The sequence below is a fragment of the Macaca mulatta genome, chromosome 2, assembly GCF_049350105.2.
Source record: "Macaca mulatta isolate MMU2019108-1 chromosome 2, T2T-MMU8v2.0, whole genome shotgun sequence".
Lineage (NCBI taxonomy): Eukaryota > Metazoa > Chordata > Mammalia > Primates > Cercopithecidae > Macaca > Macaca mulatta.
In genome coordinates this window covers 113,280,605-113,305,217 of record NC_133407.1, presented here as the reverse complement: position 1 = coordinate 113,305,217, position 24,613 = coordinate 113,280,605, and the positions used below count along the sequence as shown (strand labels likewise).

General features: G+C 51.1%; 2 protein-coding genes across 8 annotated transcripts in view; both read left to right on the top strand.

Annotated features, from left to right (window-relative positions):
* The window catches only part of TRAIP (TRAF interacting protein), a 39,869-nt gene extending 27,950 nt beyond the window's left edge, over window positions 1-11,919 (top strand). For 4 of the 6 annotated variants that reach the window (XM_001105706.5, XM_077992807.1, XM_077992808.1 and 1 more), the window contains 3 exons: window positions 224-373; window positions 482-532; window positions 742-1,365. In XM_001105706.5, coding sequence (XP_001105706.3) covers window positions 224-373; window positions 482-532; window positions 742-864 — 324 coding nt within the window. In that variant the 3' untranslated portion in view covers window positions 865-1,365. Of the gene's footprint in view, window positions 1-223; window positions 374-481; window positions 533-741; window positions 1,366-1,768; window positions 1,882-7,963; window positions 8,066-11,807 lie in introns of those variants that run through there. The other 2 variants (XR_013413928.1, XM_015130903.3) reach the window with 2 other exon arrangements.
* Window positions 11,920-15,824: 3,905 nt separating this feature from the next.
* On the top strand, window positions 15,825-24,576 carry UBA7 (ubiquitin like modifier activating enzyme 7). Of its 2 annotated transcripts, none has more exons than XM_001105981.3 (24): window positions 15,825-16,048; window positions 16,135-16,303; window positions 16,402-16,536; window positions 16,617-16,723; window positions 17,047-17,137; window positions 17,242-17,377; window positions 17,578-17,675; window positions 17,768-17,914; window positions 18,328-18,510; window positions 18,691-18,798; window positions 18,951-19,031; window positions 19,111-19,266; window positions 19,355-19,520; window positions 19,600-19,805; window positions 19,904-19,968; window positions 20,055-20,238; window positions 20,316-20,390; window positions 20,641-20,824; window positions 21,323-21,405; window positions 21,678-21,770; window positions 21,863-22,054; window positions 23,617-23,709; window positions 23,786-23,886; window positions 24,348-24,576. In XM_001105981.3, the coding sequence occupies exons 1-24, from the start codon at window positions 15,993-15,995 to the stop codon at window positions 24,475-24,477; spliced, it is 3,039 nt and encodes a 1,012-aa protein (XP_001105981.2). In that variant the 5' UTR covers window positions 15,825-15,992; the 3' UTR covers window positions 24,478-24,576. The 2 variants fall into 2 exon arrangements, with proteins under 2 accessions (XP_001105981.2, XP_077848794.1); XM_077992668.1 differs by having other exon boundaries at window positions 15,825-16,060.
* Window positions 24,577-24,613: the final 37 nt, after the last annotated feature.

Below are 24,613 nucleotides of genomic sequence, written 5' to 3'. Positions count from 1 at the left end.
ACCGTTGCCAGGACTGGACTTTTGGGAGGGCATGGTCTTGCCAGAGCCCTGTCACTCCTGGTCCAGAACTGAGGTACTTTGGAGCCACCCTTGGGATTCTACTTATTATCCCTCCTGCCTCCTAGTGAGGCATCAGAGATCCTGATCTTGTTCCACCACCACTATCCTCCCTCCTTTGCTGACATCTGGCTTATCAAGTCTGGCCCTGGGGTCTTTCCTGCAGGAGTCCCAGCTTTCACTGGGTGACCAGAGCTGTGCAGGAGAGCCAGATGAGGAACTGGTTGGTGCCTTCCCTATTTTTGTCCGGAATGCCATCCTGGGCCAGAAACAGCCCAAGAGGCCCAGGTCAGAGTCCTGTCGCAGCAAAGATGTGGTGAGTACGGCTTCTCACAGTGGCAGGAGCCAACCCTTTTGGGTAGAAATGGGTGGCCAGCCACCCAGCCCATTAGCCTGGCCCACTCATCTCTTTTTTCCACCCTAGGTAAGGACAGGCTTCGATGGGCTCGGTGGCCGGACAAAATTCATCCAGCCTGTATCCTTTTTCTGTGGTGTTGAGCTGAGCTGAGCTGTGGAGCCCATACTATGCCTCACCTATACTCCCAGCCTGCCAGTGCCAACAGCCTCAGGTGTGCAGTGCTGGGCCTCATTCTGTGTACCAGGGCTGCCCAGCCCCGGCTCAGAGCTTTTCTTGCCCTGCATTGCAGTCCTTTCTCCAAGCCTCTTCCTTGACAGCTCCTCCAGACTGACACAGCCATGATCCGCCCATTGCCTGTTAAGCCCAAGACCAAGGCTAAGCAGAGAGTGAGGGTGAAGACAGTGCCTTCTCTCTCCCAGGCCAAGCTGGACACCTTCCTGTGGTCGTGAGAACAGTGAGTCTGACCAGTGGCCAGACACATGCCTCCAACTTGTAGGATTTAAGGACTGTCCAGGCAGGGGGTTTTGTGGGCAGAGCCCCACTTTCGGGACCAGCCTGAGGAGTAAGGGCAGACAAACAGGTGAGGGGGAGTGTGACACCCAGAGGCTGCTCTTCCTGCCCTCACCCTGCCCCACTCCCATGACTGGAAGCTGACATGACCAGCCCACTGATCCTGTCAGCAGGGCCTGCTCCTGTTGCCAGGCTTCTGTTTATAGCCATGATCAGATGTGGTCAGACTCTTTCTGGGCCTGGAGACCACGGTCGCTTGTTGACTGTCTCTGTGGACCAGAGTACTTGAGGCATCTCAGGCAGCCTCAGCCTGAGCTTCTACCTGCCTTTGACTTGCTGCTAGGCATAGCCTGGGCCAAGCAGGTTGGGGAATGGAGGATAGAATGGGATGTATGGAGAGGATGGAAGATTTTCATGTAAAATAAAATTTTAAAAAACAATAATAATAATATCTTCTTCCTGGTTCTGAGAGTGTAAATTTGCACCAACACTTTAGAAAACTGTTTGGCATGACTTTCTAAAGCAGGAATATCACCTAGCCTCAGACCTAGCAGTTCCTTCCCTAGGCATGTGCCTTCTCATGGGGCACAGGAAGACTCTAGCAAAAATGAGATCACTTCTGCTTTTCTCACAATCTCTAACCTAGGCATAGCCTAAAGGCCATAAGTAGGAAAGTGAATGAGTAAACAGAAATCTATCTATACAGGGATACTCACAGCAAATAACCAACGACCACTACCTTCCGTTCCTCCCCACGTTTAAACACTACCAGCCAAATTACTAGCTTTTGACTTTTGGCTGCAAAGGCACTTTCTTTCTTTCTTTTTTTTCTTTTTGCAACAGGGTCTCCCTCTGTCTCCCAGGCTGGAGTGCAGTGGCACAATCACAGTTCACTGCAGCCTCAACCTCCCAGGCTCAGGTGATCCTCCCACCTCAACCTGTAGCTGGGACTGCAGGTATGTGCCACCTCACCTGGCTAATTTTTTTATTTTTACTTTTTGTGGAGACAGGGTCCTGCTATGTTGCCCATGCTGGTCTCAAACCCCTGAGCTCAAGCGATCCTTCTGCCTTGGCCTCCCAAAGTGCTGGAATTATAGGTGTGAGCCACCACACCCAGCCAAGGGCACTTTCTTTCAAGTGCTTCACTTCTTGACCCCCAGCCTGAGTGAAGTCCCCTAAATTTCCCTCTCCCACTATTAGGTAGGAGTTCACCTGTTTTCCCAGGACCCAGCATGGGGATTAAGAGCACAGGGAGTGAGTGAATGCTGCAGTGGAGGTTGCCCAGCTGATCTCTAGCATATCTGGAGGAGTATGGGGCTTTGTGGCAAGGAGGTACCATTCTTGGTTATGAGTTTTGGCCCCTCTGCAGCTGACTTGAGCCAAGGAAGTTTAGTGATGTGAAGTGAAGCATCAGGTTAAGAGTGTAGGGGCTGGCCGCTAGCACTGTCCAGCTGAGTGACCTTAGGTAAATTACCTGGCCTCTCTGTGCTCGGCTTCTTCTGTTTTTTTTTTTTTTGAGACAGAGTCAGTCTGTTACCCAGGCTGGAGTGCAGTGGCACAATCTCAGCTCACTGCAACTTCCACTTCCCGGGTTCAAGCGATTCTCCTGCCTCAGCCTCCTGAGTAGCTGGGACTACAGGCACGCACCACCATGCCTGGCTAATTTTTGTATTTGTAGTAGAGACGGGGTTTCACCATGTTGGCCAGGCTGGTCTCAAACTCCTGACCTAAGGTGATCCACCCACCTCAGCCTCCCAAAGTGGTGGGATTACAGGCGTGAGCCACCGTGCCTGGCCCCTGTGCTCAGCTTCTTTATCTGTAAAGTAGGGATCTGGGCCAGGCATGGTGACTCACACCTATAATTCCAGCACTTTGGGAGGCCAAAGCAGGTAGATTGCTTGAGCCCAGGAGTTCGAGACCAGCCTGGCCAACATAGTGAAACCCCATCTCTCCAAAAATTCAAAAATTAGCCGGGCATGGTGGTATGCACCTGTAGTCCCAGCTACTTGGGAGGCTGAGGTGGGAGGATCACCTGACCCTAGGAGGCAAAGGCTGCAGTGAGCTGAGATCATTCCGCTGCACTCCAGCCTGAGCGACAGAACGAGACTCCCCAAAATAAAAATAAAGTGGGGATCTGTGTTGCGTATAGGTTAAGAACTTATGGCAGCTAGGTGAAATAAGCCAGACACAAAAAGACAACTATTGTATGATTCCACTTACATGAAGTGTCTAGAACAGGCAAGTTCACAGAGACAGAATAGAAGTTAGCATGGGATAGAGGGAGGGGGCAGGGGAGTTACTGCTTGATGGTCACAGAGTTTCTGTCTGGGGTGATGAAAAAGTTTTGGAAATAGGTGTGATGGTTACCAAAAATTGAACTTATGACCTGAATATATGGACATCTTGTGTTCCTGGATTAGAAGACTTAATATTAAGATGGCAATAACCCCCAAAGCATTCTACAAATTCAATACAATCCCTATCAAAATTCCAGTGGCCCTTGTTTTTTGCAGAAATTTGAAAACTAATTCTCAAATTTATATGGAATTGCAAGAGGCTCTGAATAGCCAAAACATTTTTTTGAAATTGTTTTAGAGAAAAGATAAAGTTCTTCCCAATTTAAAAACTTAACTATAAAACTATAATAATCAAAAGAGTGTGGAGCGAAGGCATGCACAATGGTGGAACTGGAAGCTCCAGGGGTTGGTTCCTGGATCAAAGCAAGCATTGAGCTGAAAAGAGCAGTGATTATAATCAACTGTTTCAGAACTCTGGTTCCTGATCAGACATTTAACAAGGGGGTTGCTGGATGAAGAAAGTAGTGTGAATCAAGCAGCTACTACTCCCATTCCTCAGCCCCACCCGGCTGTGGGGATAACAGCACCAGTTCTGAAAGCAGCTGACTGGTGCCAGAACAGGTCTGGGGACCTTGCCCTCCAAAAATTTGGGGGTTGTGTGCTTTGGTGGACCTGGAGGTACTCTGAGATGCTTGTCTTGGTTTCAGCCTCTTAGATATAATTCCTGCATTAATACCCCGCTCCACCCCACCTTGGCAACATATCAGAAGATTTAAAGGACCCGTGCCTTTTTTTGTTTGTTTTTTAAGCCAAAAAATCTTTGTGAGCTCACTCACTAGCTGACTACAGAGATAATAGAAGCTGGGCACAGCGGCTCACACTTTGGGAGGCTGAGGCAGGAGGAATACTTGAACCTAGGAGTTCAAGACCAGCTTGAGCAAAACAGTGGGACCCTGTCTCCACAAAAAATTTAAAAATTAGCCAGGTGTGGTGGTGCATGCCTGCAGACTCCCAGCTGCTAGGGAGTCTGAGGCAGGAGAATTGCTTGATTCCAGGAGTTGGAGACTGCAGTAGCAGTGATTATACCACTGCAGTTCAGCTGGGGCAACAGAGTGAGACCTTGTCTCATAAATAAATAAATGAATTAGGTTGCTGCAAAATAAAATATTAGATTGGTGCAAAAGTAATTGAGGTTTTTAGCATTATAAGAGATAACAAACTTCAGTGACAACACACACACAGGAGACACACACTTTGCATAACTAGTTTGGAAAAATCACAGATGGCTCCAGCCCTCAACAAGCAAAAATTTAGGCCTGGTGCGGTGGCTTACACCTGTAATCCCAGCATTTTGGGAGCCCGAGGTGGGCAGATCACCTGAAGTCAGGAGTTCTAGACCATCTGAGCCAACATGGTGAAACCCCGTCTCTACTACAAATACAAAAAATTAGCTGGGTGCAGTGGCACATGCCTGTAATCCCATCTACTCAGGAGGCTGAGGCAGGAGAATCACTTGAACCAGGGAGGCAGAGGTTGTAGTGAGCCGAGATAGTACCACTGCACTCCATCCTGGACAACAGAGTTGCCAGTGTCAAAAAAAAAAAAAAAAAATTGAACAATCCCTGAGGAATTTGAGAATAAGATTTCCAGAGTTGCCACAAAAAAATACTCGGAATATTCCGTTTTGGGTGGTTTTTTGTTCTATTTTTATTGTTTTGTTTTGTTTTTTGAGACAGGGTCTCTGTCACCCAGGCTGCAGTCTCCCGAATAGCTGGGACTACAGGCATGGGCCACCACATCTGGCAATATTATTTTTTTGAAACAGAGTTTCGCTCTTATTGCCCACGCTGGAGTGCAATGGCACAATCTCAGCTCACTGCAACCTCTGCCTCCCAGGTTCAAGCGATTCTCCTGCCTCAGCCTCCCGAGTAGCTGGGATTATAGGCATGCGCCACCACACCCGGTTAGTTGTTGTTGTTGAGACAGAGTCTTGCTCTGTTGCCCAGGCTGGAGTGCAGCGGTGCAATCTCGGCTCACTGCAACCTCTGCCTCCCAGGTTCAAGCAATTCCCTGCTTCAGCCTCTCAACTAGCAGGGATTACAGGTGCCTGCCACCACACCTGGCTAATTTTTGTATTTTTTTTAGTAGAGACAGGGTTTCACCATCTTGGCCAGGCTGGTCTTGAACTCCTGACCTCGTGATCCACCCCCCCCCCCTCAGCTTCCCAAAGGGCTGGGATTACAAGTGTGAGCCACTGTGCCTGGCCTAATTTTGTATTTTTAGTAGAGATGGGGTTTCTTCATGTTGGTTAGGCTGGTCTTGAACTCCCGACCTCAGGTAATCCGCCTGCCTCGGCCTCCCAAAGTGCTGGGATTAGAGGTGTGAGCCACGGCACCTGGCCTAATTTCTTTGTAGTTTTAGTAGATATGGAGTTTCACCATATTGCCCAGACTGTTCTCAAACTTCTGGACTCAAGGGATCCGCCCGCCTCAGTCTCTCAAAGTGCTAGGATTACAGGTGTGAGCCACTGTGCCTGGCCAGAATATTCAGTTCTCAAAAAAATTATAAAGAATATGAAGAAACAGGGAAGTATGGCCTACTCACAGGAATTTTTTTTTTTTTTTTTTTTTTTTTGAGATGGAGTCTCGCTCTGTCGCCCAGGCTGCTGGAGTGCAGTGGCGCGATCTCAGCTCACTGCAAGCTCCGCCTCCCGGGTCCCTGCCATTCTCCTGCCTCAGACTCCTGAGTAGCTGGGACTACAGGCGCCCGCCACCACACCCAGCTAATTTTTTTTTGTATTTTTTTAGTGGAGACGGGGTTTCACCATGTTAGCCAGGATGGTCTCGATTTCCTGACCTCGTGATCTGCCAGCCTCAGCCTCCCAAAGTGCTAGGATTACAGGCATGAGCCACTGAGCCCGGCCTTTTTTTTTTTTTTTTTTTTTTTGAGATGGAGTTTCGCTCTTGTTGCCCAGGCTGGAGTGCAATGGTGTGACTTCTGCTCACTACAACCTCTGCCTCCTGGGTTCAAGCAATTCTCCTGCCTCAGCCTCCTGAGTAGCTGGGATTACAGGCATGTGCCACTATGCCCAGCTAATTTTGTATTTTTAGTAGAGACAGGGTTTCTCCATGTTGGTCAGGCTGGTCTCGAACTCCCAACCTCAGGTGATCCACCCGCCTCGGCCTCCCAAAGTGCTGGGATTACAGGCGTGAGCCACCGCACCTGGCCACAGGAAGAATTTTTTTGACAAACTATCCCTGAAAAACTCTGAAGTTGAAAAGTAAATAGGTTTTCAGTGAGCTAAGATTGTGCCACTGCACTCCAGCCTGGATAACAGAGCAAGACTCTGTCTCAAAAAAACAAAAAAGAAAAAAGTCATCACCAAACCAAGGTCACCTAGATTTTCCCCTATGTTATCTTTTAGGAGTTTTATAGTTTTGTATTTTACATTTAGGTCTATGACCCATTTTGAGTTAATGTTTGTGAAAGGTCTAAGATATGTCTAGATTTTTTTTTTGATTTTTGCATATGGATGGCCAATTGTTCCAGGACTATTTGTGAAAAGATTACTCTTTCTCTACTGAGTTGCCTTTGCTCCTTTGTCAAAGATCAGTTGACTATATTTGTGTGGGTCTGTTTCTGGGCTCTATTCTGTTTCATTGGTCTATTTTTGCCAATACCATACTGTCTTGATTTTCTTTCCTTCTCTTTTTTTCTCTCTTTTTTTTTTTCGAGATGAAGTTTCGCTCTGCTGCCCAGGCTGGAGTGCAGTGGCGCAATCTCGGCTCACTGCAACCTCCACCTCCCAGGTTCAAGCAATTCTCCTGCCTCAGCCTCCCAAGTAGCTGGGATTACAGGCGCCTGCCACCATGCCCAGATAATTTTTATATTTTTAGTAGAAACAGGGTTTCACCATGTTGGCCAGGCTGGTCTTGAACTGACTCAGGTGATTTGCCTGCCTCAGCCTTCCAAAGTGCTGGGATTACAGACATGAGCTGCCACACCCAGCCCCCCACCCTTTTTTTTTTTTAACATAGAGACCAGGTCTCACGTGTAGCCAGGCTGGTCTCAAACTCCTGGGTTCAAGTGATCCTCCTGCCTCAGCCCCCCAAAGTGCTGGGATTACAGATGTGAACCACCATGTCCAATTCTTACTGTCTTGATTACTATAGCTTTGTAGTAAGTCTTGAAGTCAGGAAGTGTCATTCCTCTGACTTTGCTCTTCTTCAATATTGTATTGGTTATTCTTGGCCTTTTGCTTTTCCATATAAACTTTGGAATTAGACCAGATGCAGTGGCTCACATCTGTAATCCCAGCACTTTGAGAGGCCGAGGCAGGAGGATCGCCTGAACCAAGGAGTTGGAAACCAGCCTGGGCAACATGGCGAAACCCCATCTCTAAGAAAAAATACAGGCCAGGCACTGTGGTTCACGCCTGTAATCCTAGCACTTTGGGAGGCCAAGGCAGTCAGATCACAAGGTCAGGAGTTTGAGACCAGCCTGACCAACATGGTGAAACCCCGTCTCTAATAAAAATACAAAAATTAGCTGGGTTTGGTGGCAGGCACCTGTAATCCCAGCAGGAGAATTGCTTGAACCCAGGAGGCGGAGGTTGCAGTGAGCCAAGATAGCACCATTTTACTCCAGCCTGGCTGACAAAGTGAGGCTCTGTCTCACACACAAAAAAAGGAAAACAAATAACTCAAATTTTATTTTTATTTATTTATTCATTTTGAGACAGGGTCTATGTCACCCAGACTGGAGTGCAGTGGCGTGATCTCGGCTCACTGCAATCTCCACCTCCCAGGTTCAAGCGATTCTTATGCCTCAGACCCCTGAGTAGGTAAGATTACAGGTGTGCTCCACCACACTTGTCTAATTTTTGGCATTTTTAGTAGAGATGGGGTTTTGTCAGCATCTACCAAATGCTGACAAGATGTGAAGCAATAGGAATTCTCATTCATTGCTGGTAGGAATGCAAAATGGTATATGGCCATTTTGGAAGACGCTTTGGCAGTTGTTTGTTTGTTTGTTTGTTTTGAGACCGAGTCTTGCTCTGTAGCCCAGGCTGGAGTGCAGTGGGGTGATTTCACCTCACTGCAACCTCCACCTCGTGGGCTCAAGTGATTCTCCTGCCTCAGCCTCCCGAGTAGCTGGAATTACAGATTCTTGCCACCATACCTCAACAATTTTTGTATATTTATTTATTTGAGAGGGAGTCTCGCTCTTGTCATCCAGGCTGGAGTGCGGTAGCGTGATCTCGGTTCACTGCAACCTCCACCTCCCAAGTTCAAGTGATTCTCCTGCCTTAGCCTCTCGAGTAGCTGCGATTACAGGTGTGTGCCACCACACCTGGCTAAATTTTGTATTTTTAGTAGGGACAGGGTTTCACCATGTTGGCCAGGCTGGTCTTGAACTCCTGACCTCAGGTGATCTGCCTTCCTCTGCCTCCCAAAGTGCTGGGATTACACTGCGCTCGGCCTTGTATTTTTATTATTATTATTATTTGAGACAGAGTCTCACTCTGTCACCCAGGCTGGAGTGCAGTGGCCTGATTTAGGCTCACTGCAACCTCTGCCTTCTGGGTTCAAGTGATTCTCCCGTCTCAGCCTCCCGAGTAGCTGAGACTACAGGCATGCACCACCATGCCTGGCTAATGTTTTTGTATTTTTAGAGGAGATGGGGTTTCACCATGTTGCACAGGCTGGTCTCAAACTCCTGAGCTCAGACAATCCGCTCACCTAGGCCTCCCAAAGTGCTGGAATTACAGGTGTGAGCCACCGTGCCCGGCCTAGCCACCACATCTGTGGCATTCTTACAAAGTTAAACGTAGTCTTAATCCCGGCATTGCCACCACACCCAAGGCATCCTTACAAAGCTAAACGTAGTCTTAATGCAGCAATTGTGCTTTTCATTATTTTCCAAAGACCAAAATGAGTGTTTGTTTGTTTTTGAGACTGAGTCTTGCTCTGTTGCCCAGGCTAGAGTGTAATGACATGATCTTGGCTCACTGCAACCTCCGCTTTTTGGGTTCAAGTAATTCTCCCTGCCTCAGCCTCCTGAATTACAGGCACTTGCTACCATGCCTGGCTAATTTATGTATTTTTAGTAGAGACGGGGTTTCGCCATGTTGGCTAGGCTGGTCTCAAACTCCTGACCTCAGGTGATCTGCCCGCCTCAACCTCCCAAAGTGCTGGGATTACAGGCGTGAACCACCGCGCCGGGCCCCAAATAAGTTTTTAAAAACCTAAAGTCAGCAAATGCATTTAAAAAAATGATGTTTACACAAAACTCAGTACATAAATATTTATGGCAGCTGTATTTATAATTGCCAAAACTTGGGAGCAACTTCAATAGGGGAAACTGTGTGTGTAGAAGAAAGGTTCTATAGGAGCTCTCCACGTAGATGTTTATCACTGGACTGGAGGCAGCAGCTGCTATGAGAAAAGTGAAAATTTACTGAAGTTTACCAGCTTCTTCATCAACCTCTCCCCTGGATGCTGAAAATGTTCTACTAGACCAGATTTCCAAAATGGTTGCTTCAGATAGTTTCAACTAGCTCAATTTTTGCTGTGGAGAGATGGATTCCTGGAACTCTCTGCTCCTTCATCCTCCTTGATAAGACTTTTTGTTTTATTTTGTTTCTGAGACAAGGTCTCACTCTGTCACACAGGCTGGAGTACAGTGGCATGATCATGGCTTACTGCAATGTCGACCTCCCGGGCTCAAGCGATCCTCCCGCCTCAACCTCCTGAATAGCTGGGACTAGTAGTGCACACCACCACACCTGGCTAGAGGGTTTTTTTGTTCTTTGTTTGTAGGGACAGGTTCCCACTATATTGCACAGGCTGGTCTTGGACTCCTGGGTTCAAGTCATCTTCCTGCCTCAGCCTCCCATGGTACTGGGATTACAGGTGTGAGCCAGCATGCCCAGCTCACATGACTTTCAAACAACACACCTTAAACAATCAATAGGTCGAAGAAGAAATCACAAGGGAAATTAACACTTTGAGATGAATGAAAATGAAAACACAATACACCAAAATTTATGGGATGCTGTAAAAGGGAAATTTATAACTGTAAAAACCTGTATTTTAAAAAAAGATCTCGCTGGGTGCAGTGGTTCATGCCTGTAATCCTAGCACTTTGGGAGGCCAAGGTGAGAGGATCAGTTGAGCCCAGGAGTTTGAGACCAGCCTGGGCAACATGGTGAACCTCTCATCTCTACCAAAGTAAATATACAAAAATTATCCTGGCGTGGTGGTGCAGGCCTGTAGTCCCAGCTACTTGGGAGGCTGAGATGGGAGGATCACTTGAACCCAGGACACAGAATTTGTAGTGAGCAGTGATCATGCCACTGCATTCCAGTCTGGGCTACAAAGTGAGGCCCTGTCTCAAAAAACAAACAACAAAAAGATCTAAAATCAGTAACTTCACTGTATACCTGAAAGAACTAGAAAAAGAACAAACTAGTCTAGGCAAGGTGGTTCACACCTGTAATGCCAACACTTTGGGAGGCTGAGGCAGGTGGATTACTTGAGTCCAGGAGTTGGACACCAGCCTGGCCAACATGGTGAAACCCCAACTCTACTAAAAGTACTAAAATTAGCTGGGTGTGGTGGCACGGGCCTGTGGTCCCAGGTCCCAGGTCCCAGCTACTCAAGAGGCTGGGATGGGAAGGTTGCTTGAACCCAGGAGGTTGAGGCTGCAGTAAGCTGTGATCGTGCCACTGCACTCCAGCCTGAGAGACGGAGCGAGACCCTGTCTCAAAAAAAAAAAAAAAAAAAAAAAAAATTATAAGAGGATATGGTGAACAATTCTATGCCAACAAATTATATAACATAGTCGAAATGGATAAATTCCTAGAAACACAAAAACTAAAAAAACTGTCTCAAAGTAGAAATAGAATACCTGAATAGACCTATAACTAGTAAGGGTATTGAATCAGTCATACAAAATCTCAGCCGGGCACAGTGGCTCACGGCTGTAATCCCAGCATTTTGGGAAGCTGAGGCAGGCAGATCACTTGAGTTCAGGAGTTCGAGACCAGCCTGGCCAACATGGTAAAACCCCCGTCTTTACTAAAAATAGAAAAATATTAACCAGGCGTGGTGGCGCATGCCTATAATCCCAGCTACTTGGGAGGCTGAGGCAGGAGAATCACTTGAACTGGGGAGGTGGAAGTTTCAGTGAGCCGAGATTGCACCACTATACTCCAGCCTGGGCAACAGACCGAGACTCTGTCTCAAAAAATAATAATAATAATAATCTCGGCTGAGCATGGTGACTCACGCCTATAATCCCAGCACTTTGGGAGGCCAAGATGGGAAGATCACTTGCTTTCAAGAATTTGAGGCCAGCCTGGACAACATGGTAAGACCCCGTCTCTACACAATTTTAAAAAATTAGCTGGGCATGGTGGTGCACGCCTGTGGTCTCAGCTACTTGGTAGGCTGAAGTGGGAGAATTCCTTGAGCCTAGGAGTCTGCAGTGAGCCATGTTTTCACCATTGCATTCCAACTTGGGAGACAGAGTGAGACCGTCTCAAAAAAAAAAAAAAAAAGAAAACTTTATTTGGCTTACAGATGTCTGGGCTGTACAAGAAGTGTGGCAGCAGCATCTGCTTCTGGTGAAGACGTTAGGCTGCTTGTACTCAGCAGAAGACAACATGGAGCTGGCATGTGCAGAGACCACACGGTAAGAGAAGAAGCCAATGGGGGATGCAATGCGGGGATACAATGGGGGGATGGGGAGAGACACACTTTTTTTTTTTTTTGAGACGGAGTTCTCGCTCTGTCGCCCAGGCTGGAGTGCAGTGGCGCCATCTCGGCTCACCACAAGCTCCGCCTCCCAGGTTCACGCCATTCTCCTGCCTCAGCCTCCCAAGTAGCTGGGACTACAGGGGCCCACCACCACGCCCGGCTAATTTTTTATATTTTTAGTAGAGATGGGTTTTCACCATGTTAGCCAGGATGGTCTTGATCTCCTGACCTCGTGATCTGCCTGCCTCAGCCTCCCAAAGTGCTGGGATTACAGGCGTGAGCCACCATGCCTGTCCCCCACCTTTTTTTTTTTTGAGACAAGGGCTGTCACCTAGGCTGGAGTGCACTGGCGTGGTCATGGCTTATTGCACCTTTCACCTCTTGGGCTCAAGAGACCCTCCTGCCTCAGCCTCCTCCGTAGCTGGGACTAAGGAAGCACACCACCATGCCCAGCTAATTTTTTTTTTTTTGAGATGGAGTCTCACTCTGTTGCCCAGGCTGTAGTGCAGTGGTACAATCTCAGCTCACTGCAACCTCTGCCTCCTGGGTTCAAGCAATTCTCTTGCCTCAGCCTCCTGAGTAGCTGGGATTACAGATGCCCACCACCACGCCCAGCTAATTTTTGTATTTTTGGTAGATACGAGGTTTCGCCATGTTGGCCAGGCTGGTCTCGAACTCCTAACCTAAGGCCGCCCACCACGGCCTCCCAAAGTGCTGGGATTACAGGCATGAGCCACCATGCCTGGCCCATGCCCAGCTAATTTAAAACAATTTTTGGCTGGGCATGGTGGTTCATACCAGTAATTCCAACACTTTGGGAGGCTAAGGCAGGCAGATCATTTGAGCTCAGGAGTCGGAGACCATCTTGGGCAATGTGGCGAAATCCTGTCTCCACAAAAAATACAAAAATTAGCTGGGCGTGGTAGCACTGTGCCTGTAGTCCCAGCTACTCCAGAGGCTGAAGTGGGAGGATGGTTTGAGGCTGGGAGGCAGAGGTTGCAGTGAGCCGAAATGGCGTCACTGCACTCCAGCCTGGGCAACACAGCCAGACCCTGTCTCAAAAAAAAAAAAAAAGATCTAAAAATAGATAGTGGTGATAGTTACACAGCATTGTGAATGTACTTAAATGTCACTGAATTACACACTTAAATGTGTAAATGGTAAATTCTATCTTATGTATATTTTACCACAATTTAAAATTTTTATCTCTTTCTATTTTAATGAGAGTTTTAAAAAGCAGGAATGGATACTGAATTTCCTTAAATACTCTTTGGAGTCTATTAAAGATAGCATTTTACTTCAAAATCCAGCCCTGGTTTCTGTACCTAGTACTTCTGTCACACCCAGTAAATGTTATTGAATGAAAACAAACAGGCCGGGCGCGGTGGCTCAAGCCTGTAATCCCAGCACTTTAGGAGGCCGAGGCACTTGACCCCAGGATTTTGAGACCAGCCTGGGCAACATAGTACTTGTTCAAGAATCAGGCTGGGCACGGTGGCTCACACCTGTAATCCCAGCACTTTGGGAAGGCGAGGTGGGAGGATCGCTTGAGGCCAGGCATTCATCGAGACCAGCCTGGGCAAGATAGCAATACCCACCCCCCAATCTCTACAAAAACAAGTAATTAATTAAGAAATTAGCCAAAGCCAGGTGCGGTGGCTCACACCTGTAGTCCCAGCACTTTGGGAGGCTGAGGTGGGCAGATTGCTTAAGTCCAGAGATTCGAGACCAGCCTAGGCAACATGGCAAAACCCCGTCTCTACTAAAAATAAAAAAAGAAAATTTGCACTTTGGGAGGCCAAGGCGGGTGGATCACCTGAGGTCAGGAGTTCAAGACCAGCCTGGCTAACATGGTGAAACCCCATCTCTACAAAAATACAAAAGTTAGCCAGGCATGATGGCAGGTGCCTGTAATCCCAGCTACTCGGGAGGCTGGGTCGGAAGAATCACTTGAATCCAGGAGGCGGAGGTTGCAGTGAACCAAGATCGTGCAGTCTGGGTGACAGAGCGAGACTCCGTCTCAAAAAAAAAAAAAAGAAAAATTAGCTGGATGTGGTGGTGCATGCCTGTGGTCCCAGCTACTCAGGAGGCTGTGGTGGGAGGATTGTTTGAGCCCAAGACACTGAGGCTGCAGTGAGCAATGATCACACCACTGCACTCCAGCCTGGGCAACCAGAGTAAGACCCTATCTCAAAAACAAACAAACAAACAAACAAAAACCACTTTAACTGAGTGTGGTGGTGCACACCTCTAGTCCCAGCTACTTGGGAGGTTGAGGCAGCAGGATCACTTGAGCCCGGGAGATTGAGGCTGCAGTGAGCTGTGATTATGCCACTGCAGTCCAGCCTGGGCAATAGAGTGAGACTCTGTCTCAAAAAATAAATAAATAAATAAATAAATAAATAAATAAATAAAAAAGGACATAGCAGCACTATTCACAAATCCGAAAGTTAGAAATAACCCAGATGTCCATCAAAAGATGAATGGATAAACAAATTGTGGTATGATACATATAATGGACTGTTATTCAGCCATTAAAAGGAACAAAATATTGATACAGGCTATAAACTCTGTGAACCTTGAAAACATTCTAAGTGAAAGAAAATAGACATAAGAGGTTACGTTTTGCAATTCTTTTTTTTTTTTTTTTTTTTTTTTTTTTGAGACTGCATCTTACTCTGTTGCCTAGGCTGGAGTACAGTGGCTTGATCTCAGCTCACTGCAACCTCCATCTCCCAAATTCAAGCAATTCTCCTGCCTCAGCCTCCCGAGTAGCTGGGATTACATGTAGGCACGTGCCACCATGCCTGGCTAATTTTTGTACTTTTAGTAGAGATGGGGTTTCACCACGTTGGCCAGGCTGGTCTCGAACTCCAGACCTCAGGTGGTCCACCCGCCTTGGCCTCCCAAAGTGTTAGGATTACAGGCGTGAGCCACCACGCCCAGCCACATATATGGTAATTATTGAATGTGTTTGGTATGTTCGTTGTGGGTGATGAAAAATTGTGGAACTAGATAGACGTGATGGTTGAACAACACTGTGGATGCACTAAATGCCACTGAATTGTACACTTTAAAATGGTTAATTTTATGTTACATGAATTTCACCTAAATTAACAACAACAACGAAAAAGAACTTAAGACAGCACTTGGTTTGGCTATTATGAAGTTTCGTGAGAAACAGTGGTCCATCTCCCAGAGAACTGGCCCCAGGTTCCTAAGAAGGCAAAAGGGGCCGGGCGCGGTGGCTCAAGCCTGTAATCCCAGCACTTTGGGAGGCCGAGACGGGCGGATCACTAGGTCAGGAGATCGAGACCATCCTGGCTAACATGGTGAAACGCTGTCTCTACTAAAAAATACAGAAAATTAGCCGGGCGAGGTGGCGGGCGCCTATGGCCGCAGCTACTGGGGAGGCTGAGGCAGGAGAATGGCATGAACCCGGGAATTGGAGCTTGCAGTGAGCTGAGATCCTGCCACTGCACTCCAGCCTGGGCAACAGAGTGAGGCTCCGTCTCAAAAAAAAAAAAAAAAAAAAAAAAAGAAGGCAAAAGGACACACCTGTGAAGGGTACACAGGCCCTCTCTGCACTATTTTTTGTGCAACTTCTTGCAAGTCTATAATTATTTCAAAATAAAAGTCTAAAAGGAAAATAAGAACATGTATGAATGTGGCTGCCCCATGCCTCCCACCCTCAGGTCTGACACTCAGAGACTGATCACCTCTTGGAGTCCTGGAACTCATCCCAGGTTTTAGACCCTGATTGGCCTGTCTGGGGCCGGAGTCTGGAGGCAGGATCAGGAGCCTGCTCAGAGCGTAGTTTCACTTTCACTTTTCTTTTCTCCAGAGGAGCCAGGAAGAGAGCTGTGACCAGCAGCGTCCCTTATTCCCTTGGCCTTGGTTCTTGTTTGCACTAGCTACAGCAGGGCACTGGCCCCTACTGTCACCGCCTCCTAAACAAAGACCCTCTCTCTGAGCGCTGCAGCCTACTGTTCGGCCCCAGGTTTGAGGATGGATGCCCTAGATGCTTCGAAGCTGCTGGATGAGGAGCTGTATTCAAGACAGCTGTGAGGCCCGAGGTGAGGGGTGGAGAATGGGGGATGGTCTTCAGACCTTGATCTGCAACTGCTTGCCTCCTGCTTCCCATCCACAGGTATGTGCTGGGCTCACCTGCCATGCAGAGGATTCAGGGAGCCAGGGTCCTGGTGTCAGGCCTGCAGGGCCTGGGGGCTGAGGTGGCCAAGAACTTGGTCCTGATGGGTGTGGGCAGCCTTACTCTGCATGATCCTCACCCCACCTGCTGGTCCGACCTGGCTGCCCAGGTAAGTGTCCTGGGGGGCTATGGGCTGCCAGACCAAGGTGGGGGCATGGCCCAAGAGGACTCCTGTCTTTGCTCAGGCTGCACTGGCTCTCTCCCTAGTTTCTCCTCTCAGAGCAGGACTTGGAAAGGAGCAGAGCTGAGGCCTCTCAAGAGCTCTTGGCTCAGCTCAACAGAGCTGTCCAGGTCGTTGTGCACACGGGTGACATCACTGAGGACCTGCTGTTGGACTTCCAGGTCAGCTCAGGCCTGCAGCCCTCAAGAGCAGGAAGGGCTGGGCAGTGGTTTTAGCCCTGCTGATCACAGTGTCCACCCAGGTGGTGGTGCTGACTGCTGCGAAGCTGGAGGAGCAGCTGAAGGTGGGTACCTTGTGCCATAAGCATGGAGTTTGCTTTCTGGCGGCTGACACCCGAGGCCTTGTGGGGTGAGTAAGACTGCCTGCCCGGCCTACCGTATTATAGCCAGCAACTGGCCCCATGCTGTCCTCAGCTCCAGGCTTGCTCCAGTGCCCCTCCAACCAGCCTCAGGTCTATACCAGCATGCCTTTCTGATTCTGGTTCCCAGTCCTGCCCTCTGGTTCCTCCAACCTAACCTCCAGACCTGCTCCAGTAACCCTCTCAAATTCTAGTTCCCAAGCCTCTCCTTGCATTCCTTTCCCAATTCTGGCCCTCTGGCCCTGCCCTAGTATCCCCTATCCTTAAGTACAACCTGTAAGCTGCCTCAGTGACCCCTACCACCCCATCTCAGGCAGTTGTTCTGTGACTTTGGTGAGGACTTCACTGTGCAGGACCCCACAGAGGCAGAACCCCTGACAGCTGCCATCCAGCACATCTCCCAGGTGGGTGCTGAGCTGTAGACATTCACTTGCTGACCAAGGAAAGGCTGCCAGGGCCTGTGGAAGGCAGGTCCGGGCACCCCTGAGCCAAGCCTCCTCCTACTCAGGGCTCCCCTGGAATTCTCACTCTGAGGAAAGGGGCCAATACCCACTACTTCCGTGACGGAGACTTGGTGACTTTCTCAGGAATTGAGGGAATGGTTGAGCTCAACGACTGTGATCCCCGGTCTATCCATGTGCGGGGTAAGCCAATCCCATTCCAACTCCAGGCGCAGCACCCAAGCCTCCACTGGGAGTGAGCACAGCCTGGCCCTTGGAATGGGTTTTTCTCCCTCCATCTTCTATAGGGTGCAGCAAGGTCTGGGACACAGATGCAAGATAGGATGGGGTGTGGGAACTACTCAGGCTCAAGGATCATACTGACTAGACTGGACCTCCCTCAGAGGATGGGTCCCTGGAGATCGGAGACACAACAACTTTCTCTCGGTACTTGCGTGGTGGGGCTATCACTGAAGTCAAGAGACCCAAGACTGTGAGACATGTGAGTGCAAGTGCATCTGAGGTAGGGGAGCTTGGTTGCCTTGAGGGGCCCGTAGCATTCTGGACTAGACCCTGAGCCAGGTGCCCTTGCAGAAGTCCCTGGACACAGCCCTGCTCCAGCCCCATGTGGTGGCCCAGAGCTCCCAGGAAGTTCACCGTGCCCACTGCCTGCATCAGGCCTTCTGTGCACTGCACAAGTTCCAGCATCTCCATGGCCGGCCACCCCAGCCCTGGGATCCTGTGAGTGGCCCTGTTGCTCCCACCCCCAGCCTCTGTCATTTATTGGGGTCCCATCTGCCAGAGGTAACAATGACCGTTCACAAATCCAAGTTTGATCTTCCAACACTGCAGCCTTTAGAGTAGAGGCTGGTTCCATGGAAGTGCCAGGCACACATCCTGGGGACCCCTGCTACACCCTGATGCCTCAGATCTGTGTTGGAAGCTGCACTTAGATTAGTGAAGCCTCTTGTGCTGCTGTCTGGTACTGGACATCCTCTGGTGGTGCTGCACAGGCTGGCAGCAGGGCCAGGCCTTCCCACCCAGGCTTCTGCTTCCTCTTCTGTGGAACAGGGTAGATGGAGGGTGGCTGGAAGGATTTGAGTCAGGAGTGGAGCTCAGGCTGGGGCTACTGTGCCACAGAGTCCTACCAACAGGTTGATGCAGAGACCGTGGTGGGCCTGGCCCAGGACCTGGAACCACTGAAGTGGACAGAGGAAGAGCCACTGGAACAGCCACTGGATGAGGCCCTAGTGCGGACAGTTGCCCTAAGCAGTGGAGGTGTCTTGAGCCCTATGGTGGCCATGCTGGGTGCAGTAGCTGCCCAGGAAGTGCTGAAGGTAGGCACAGGCATAGGTGTGGGGGGTACTGGGAAGATGTGGAGATCGGTGTGTGTGTCAGAGGGCACCCAGCACCAGATAGCAGCCCTGGAGGCTTCACCAACCTGGGTGTAGCCTCCAGCCAGGATCTGAAGGGGTCAGGAGGTGGCAGCAGTGCCCAGCCTGAAGTGCTGCCCCTAGGCAATCTCCAGGAAGTTCATGCCTCTGGACCAGTGGCTTTACTTTGATGCCCTCGATTGTCTTCCGGAAGATGGGGAGCTCCTTCCCAGTCCTGAGGACTGCGCCCCGGTGAGAGCCTGGGATAGGGGTACAAGCCTTGTCCAAAATCAGGACTAGGGGAGAAACATAAGGAATGGCCTCCCGGTCCTGATTCAGAAAACTCATTGTAAGAAGGAGATGCAGGCCAGTAGCCATCACTGACCCCTATCTCTGTCCCCTAGAGAGGCAGCCGCTATGATGGGCAAATTGCAGTGTTTGGGGCTGGTTTTCAGGAGAAACTGAGCCGCCAGCACTACCTCTTGGTGAGCTGTGGGGTGAGACTGGGAGTGCCTTTAGAAGAGCCAGCCCAGCCTCTCTGGCTAAGGCTGTTCCTGCCAACAGGTGGGTGCTGGTGCCATTGGTTGTGAGCTGCTCAAAGTCTTTGCCCTAGTGGGACTGGGGGCCAGGAACAGCGGGGGCTTGACTGTTGTCGACATGGACCACATAGAGCGCTCCAATCTCAGCCGTCAGTTCCTTTTCAGGTCCCAGGACATTGGTGTGAGTACTGATCCCTCCCCACACTCCTGCATCCCAGACCGTCCTCCCATACAGCTTCCTACCCAACATCTTCCTGCCGTCTTCCCAGAGACCCAAGGCAGAGGTGGCTGCAGCAGCTGCCCGGCGCCTGAACCCAGACTTACAGGTGATCCCGCTTACCTACCCACTGGATCCCACCACAGAGCACATCTATGGGGATAACTTTTTCTCCCATGTGGATGGCGTGGCTGCTGCCCTGGACAGTTTCCAGGCCCGTGAGTGCTTGACTTTGGAGATCAGTCCCTTGCCCACAGCTGTGCCAGCCCCACTTCTGACCCGCTGTTCCCTTGCCAGGGCGCTATGTAGCTGCTCGTTGCACCCACTATCTGAAGCCACTGCTGGAGGCAGGCACATTGGGCACCCGGGGCAGTGCTAAAGTATTCATGCCACATGTGACTGAGGCCTACAGAGCCCCTGCCTCAGCTGCAGCTTCTGAGGATGCCCCCTACCCTGTCTGTACCGTGCGGCACTTCCCTAGCACAGCCGAGCACACCTTGCAGGTAGGAAGCACCCTGGAGACTCCCACCCTACCCAGCTCAGCCCTCAGCTGCAGACCTGTTCTCCACCTGACACCTCACTCTTCCTCCCTCCTCCACAGTGGGCCCGGGATGAGTTTGAGGGACTCTTCCGACTGTCTGCAGAGACCATCAACCACCACCAACAGTAAGGCCACCAGAGGCAGATAGGAGTCCAGGGCTCCAAGTACGAGTCTGCAGGACTCAGTCTCACACTTTTTCCTCTCTCTGCAGGGCACACACTTCCCTGGCAGACATGGATGGGCCACAGACACTCACTTTACTGAAGCCGGTGCTTGGGGTCCTGAGAGTGCGTGCACAGAACTGGCAAGACTGTGTGGCGTGGGCTCTTGGCCACTGGAAACTCTGCTTCCATTATGGCATCAAACAGCTGCTGAGGCACTTCCCACCTAATAAAGTGTGTGGCTAGGGGTTGGGATGCTGGGGGCTCAGAGGGACCAGACTGAGCCCAGCAGCTTCTACTTACCTACCTAGGTGCTTGAGGATGGAACTCCCTTCTGGTCGGGTCCCAAACAGTGTCCCCAGCCCTTGGAGTTTGACACCAACCAAGTGAGTGGGATTCCCTAGGGAGCTCCAAGATAGAGATGTGGCCCCTCAGAGCAGAGGTTGGCATTTCTGCATTCTGCAGAGATGCGCAGATGCCCAGAGACAGCCATGCTTGTGCACATATGGGTGTCTACATGTGAGGCAAAGGCAGGCACTCAAACAGATCCACAAATGGAGAGTGACCCCTACCCCATGCACCCATACATGCTCACTCACACCCATGCCTCTGCTCCTGTTCTTGGTCTGGCTGCAGGACATGCACCTCCTCTACATACTGGCAGCTGCCAACCTGTATGCCCAGATGCATGGGCTGCCTGGCTCACAGGACTCAACTGCACTCAGGGAGCTGCTGAAGCTGCTGCCACAGCCTGACCCCCAACAGATGGCCCCCATCTTTGCTAGTAATCTAGAGCTGATTTCAGCTTCTGCTGAGTTTGGTGAGGCTCCTGGCCCTGGCCCCCCATGCTGTCTTTCAAAGGCCTGAACCTGAACTGTCCTCAGCCTGTGCTGCAGAAGGAAGATAGGCCCTAGGGGATCTACAGCCAATTTGCTACCTCTCAGGCCTCCTAACCTCACTCCTCCATAGTTTCAGGCTTATTCTCTGGTCCCTCAGTAGGTCTTCTCCCTGCTGCCTATACCACATCCCAGTTCTTGTGGCAGATTCTTGGCAAAATAAATAAGTAAATAAATCCATTGGCTCCTGGGGAGTGCCTAGCTATGGCCTGCAAGTGAGGACAGAGTCACAGAGGTCATGCACACAAATGGGTGAAGACTGGGGCTTCTAGAGGGGAGATTGTAGCATTAATTAAGGGGGCTTCTTGATTTGATCAGGGAATAGTGACAGGCTTGGCAAAGACCAAGAATAGGCACAGGGCTCCAGGAAGAGTGCAGGAGACAGGGGCTAAGGACTGCCTCAACATCCCCTCCCCTGACAGGCCCTGAGCAGCTGAAGGAACTGAACAAAGCCCTGGAATTCTGGACTGTGGGCCCTCCCCTGAAACCTCTGATGTTTGAGAAGGTGGGAGCCCAAGTGGCAGTGAGGAGTGGGGCTGGGGAGTTTGTGGAGAAAAGTCAGGAGCTAATAAGGTAGTTTTGGAGCTCCTTGGCCTGAATTCTCCCAGCAAGGCCCTGGAAGCAGCTCACATTCCCTGAACCTCAGCCTGTCTGATCAAGAGGAGATGGGGGGCACCCCCCCACAGAACTGTGTGGAGACCTGTGCAGTGGCACACAGTGGGCCATGGTGAGGGGCACGGCTGCAGTGTTAACACTACTTTGACTTGGACCTTACAGGATGATGACAGCAACTTCCATGTGGACTTTGTGGCAGCGGCAGCTAGCCTGCGATGTCAGAACTATGGGATTCCACCTGTCAGCCGTGCCCAGGTAACCCTACCCCTTGAGGCTCGGGCCTGGAGGTGGGGGCCAAACCCTGGCCCTACGCCTTGGGCCCACACAAAATCTCTTGTTCTTGGCAGAGTAAGCGAATTGTGGGCCAGATTATCCCAGCCATTGCCACCACTACAGCAGCCGTGGCAGGCCTGTTGGGCCTAGAGCTGTATAAGGTGGTGGGTGGGCCACGGCCTCGTAGTGCCTTTCGCCACAGCTACGTCCATCTGGCTGAAAACTACCTCATCCGCTATATGCCTTTCGCCCCAGCCATCCAGACGGTGAGCCCATGATACCCCACCCTTAGCCCCACTAGGCCTAGGTTTCCCCTGCACCTGCCCACACAGGCCCCAATCTAGCTGCCAGCTCTCACTGAGACTCAGACTGTGCAGGAGTCCTGAAGACTCCCTCCAGCCTTCTTCCTGCTATGAAGCCAGGCTGGGACCCGTCAGACACAGGAAGCAGCCGTCAGCCATCCCCACCCCCAACCCTCCAAAGCCCAGGATCTGGGGGAGCTGCAGCTTTAACTCATTAGTGGAGCCAGACATCCCCTACAGTCCCCTCCTTCCTTGGAGTACCCCTGAGGGGTAGGTGGGGGGGAGGGGACCAGGGCCTCAGCCCCAGAAAGAGTCTAGCTTCCCCCTGCATGGTACAGGGGCCCTGGCCTACCTCCTGCAAGCTGAGTTAAAGGGTAATAGGCTTGCCACTAGAGGTGTGGTGTCTGCAGCCCTGTGTTTGTGTCACAGGTGTGAGTGCACCCGGGGTCTGGGTATCCCTGGAGTGTGGGTATGGAAGGAGCAAGTTTGCACATCTGTGTGTCAGATGGGAGTGCAGGGTTTCCATCTTCCTGTGTCCTCAATGTGGGTCTGCATGGAGATACATGTGGGCACACGTGTGTGTTCCTGGGCTTGTGGGGATTTGTGTTCTTGTGACTGCAGGGCTGTGAATGCCTCCAGCCATGTGCTCAGGCTCTGCAGCTGGCATTTCCTTGGGGCAAGGATGGGGGTAGAAGGAATGCCCTCACGAGGGGAGAGGGCAGAGGTCATGGGCCAGCACTGGGCTTCTGCTCAGCAGCCTGGGGTCCCTCTGGACATAGTACACAGAGCCCCTTTGTTAAGGCACCCTGCCCCTAACCAGCACACAGGCTGCCTTTGTCCACGGAGTGGAGCAGGGCAAGGAGAAGCCCCCATCTCACCTCTAGCCTAGTCTCAGCTTGACCCCAGTGTTTTCTTGGGGGCTGATAGGCACCCCCTGTCCTTGTCTCTAGATACCTGCTAGCTGCCCTTCTGTCCTTAGCTCTAGGTACCAGAACCCCAAGACTCTTGGAAGGAAAGAGGGGACAGGAGGAGGAAGCCTGTATGCATTGTATCCCTGCTGGGGTCTCTGGGACAGTGGGGCCCTGGTGGTCACTGTGGCCTTTGCCCGTGTCCCAATGAGTAGCCCAAGGCACTGGCAATACATATAAGATTGGGGGACAGGATGTGCCCCTCAGCTCCCAGCCTTGTCTCTGAGGAACAAGCAGCTTTATCAGAGGCTGCAGGGGCCCTGCTGTGGGTTTCCTCAGGAAGCACCACCCCCTCATCCCCCACCCTCACGACTGGCCCGTGTGATGGATCGTCTGTTTCCCTGTGCGGGCCCCATAGCCCCATTTCCTGTGCTGGCCCCAGCCTGGGCGGGGAGGGGGCTGAGACTCTGGGCCCAGATCCCACCTCCCCCCCACCCTCCACCCCTTGGCTCCTGCTTCCTGCTAGTCCAGCTCTTCCCCTAGGAAAGGCTGCTGGTAACTGGGATGGGGGTTGGGGGTAGGTAAGAAGTCTCTCACTCCTCCTCTACCTCATTCCAGTTCCATCACCTGAAGTGGACCTGTTGGGACCGTCTGAAGGTACCAGCTGGGCAGCCTGAGAGGACCCTGGAGTTGCTGCTGGCTCATCTTCAGGTGTGCCCTGTCCCTACCCCAACGCCCAGGCTCAGCCCAGCCCGGCCCAGCTGGTGTCTGACCTTTCTCCCTCTAGGAGCAGCACGGGTTGAGGGTGAGGATGCTGCTGCACGGCCCAGCCCTGCTCTATTCCGCCGGATGGTCGCCTGAAAAGCAGGCCCTGCGCCTGCCCCTCAGGTGAGCCCACCTGGGGCTTTAGACAGGCCCCACCAGTCCCTGGAGGCTGGGGCTAGGGGCCACACAGCCTTCTGTCTTCCCAGCCCCATTCTGGGCTCCTCACATCTTCCCAAGCATTCTTTTGCCAAATGGAGCCAGCAAAAAAGGCTGGAGGTGGGGTGAGGGCCGAGAGCCTGAGGAGGAGTCTTCAGGAGCTGCCTACTTGGCCAGCCCCATGGGCTCCCCACACGCTGCACAGCCCCCCTTTCACAGCCCACTCCCAAGGGACCCATAGCTTCCTGCCTCCTGCTTGCCTCACCAGCTGCTCCTAAAATAGTTTCAGATGTTTCCTGTCTTGAGTAGCTCTTGCTCCTGGCTTGGGCTCCTGATGGCCTGCCAGCACCCTCTCTAGTCCATGCCAGGCTGCCCACTGCCTGCCACTGCTCACCTCTCCAATCTCCCCTAAACCCCACCCCCACTAGGGTGACAGAACTGGTTCAGCAGGTGACAGGCCAGGTACTTGCTCCTGGGCTGCGGGTGTTGGTGCTGGAGCTGAGCTGTGAGGGTGAAGAGGAAGACACTGCCTTTCCACCTCTGCACTATGAGCTGTGACAAGGCAGCCACCCCATCACCTAGCTCAATGGAGCCCTGGATCCCAAGCACTGCATTGTAAGCCCACAGTAGGCACTCAATAAATGCTTGTTGAAGGAAGGCATAGTGGAGAGGATGGATGATAGAACACAGTGCA

Bases quoted from the DNA above. Each gene is read 5' to 3' on its own strand.
- UBA7 (XM_001105981.3), top strand. From the start codon at position 15,993: ATGGATGCCCTAGATGCTTCGAAGCTGCTGGATGAGGAGCTGTATTCA. The intron at 20,391-20,640 runs GTGAGTGGGATT...GTCTGGCTGCAG, and splicing joins TGGAGTTTGACACCAACCAA to GACATGCACCTCCTCTACAT. The intron at 23,887-24,347 runs GTGAGCCCACCT...CACCCCCACTAG, and splicing joins GCCCTGCGCCTGCCCCTCAG to GGTGACAGAACTGGTTCAGC.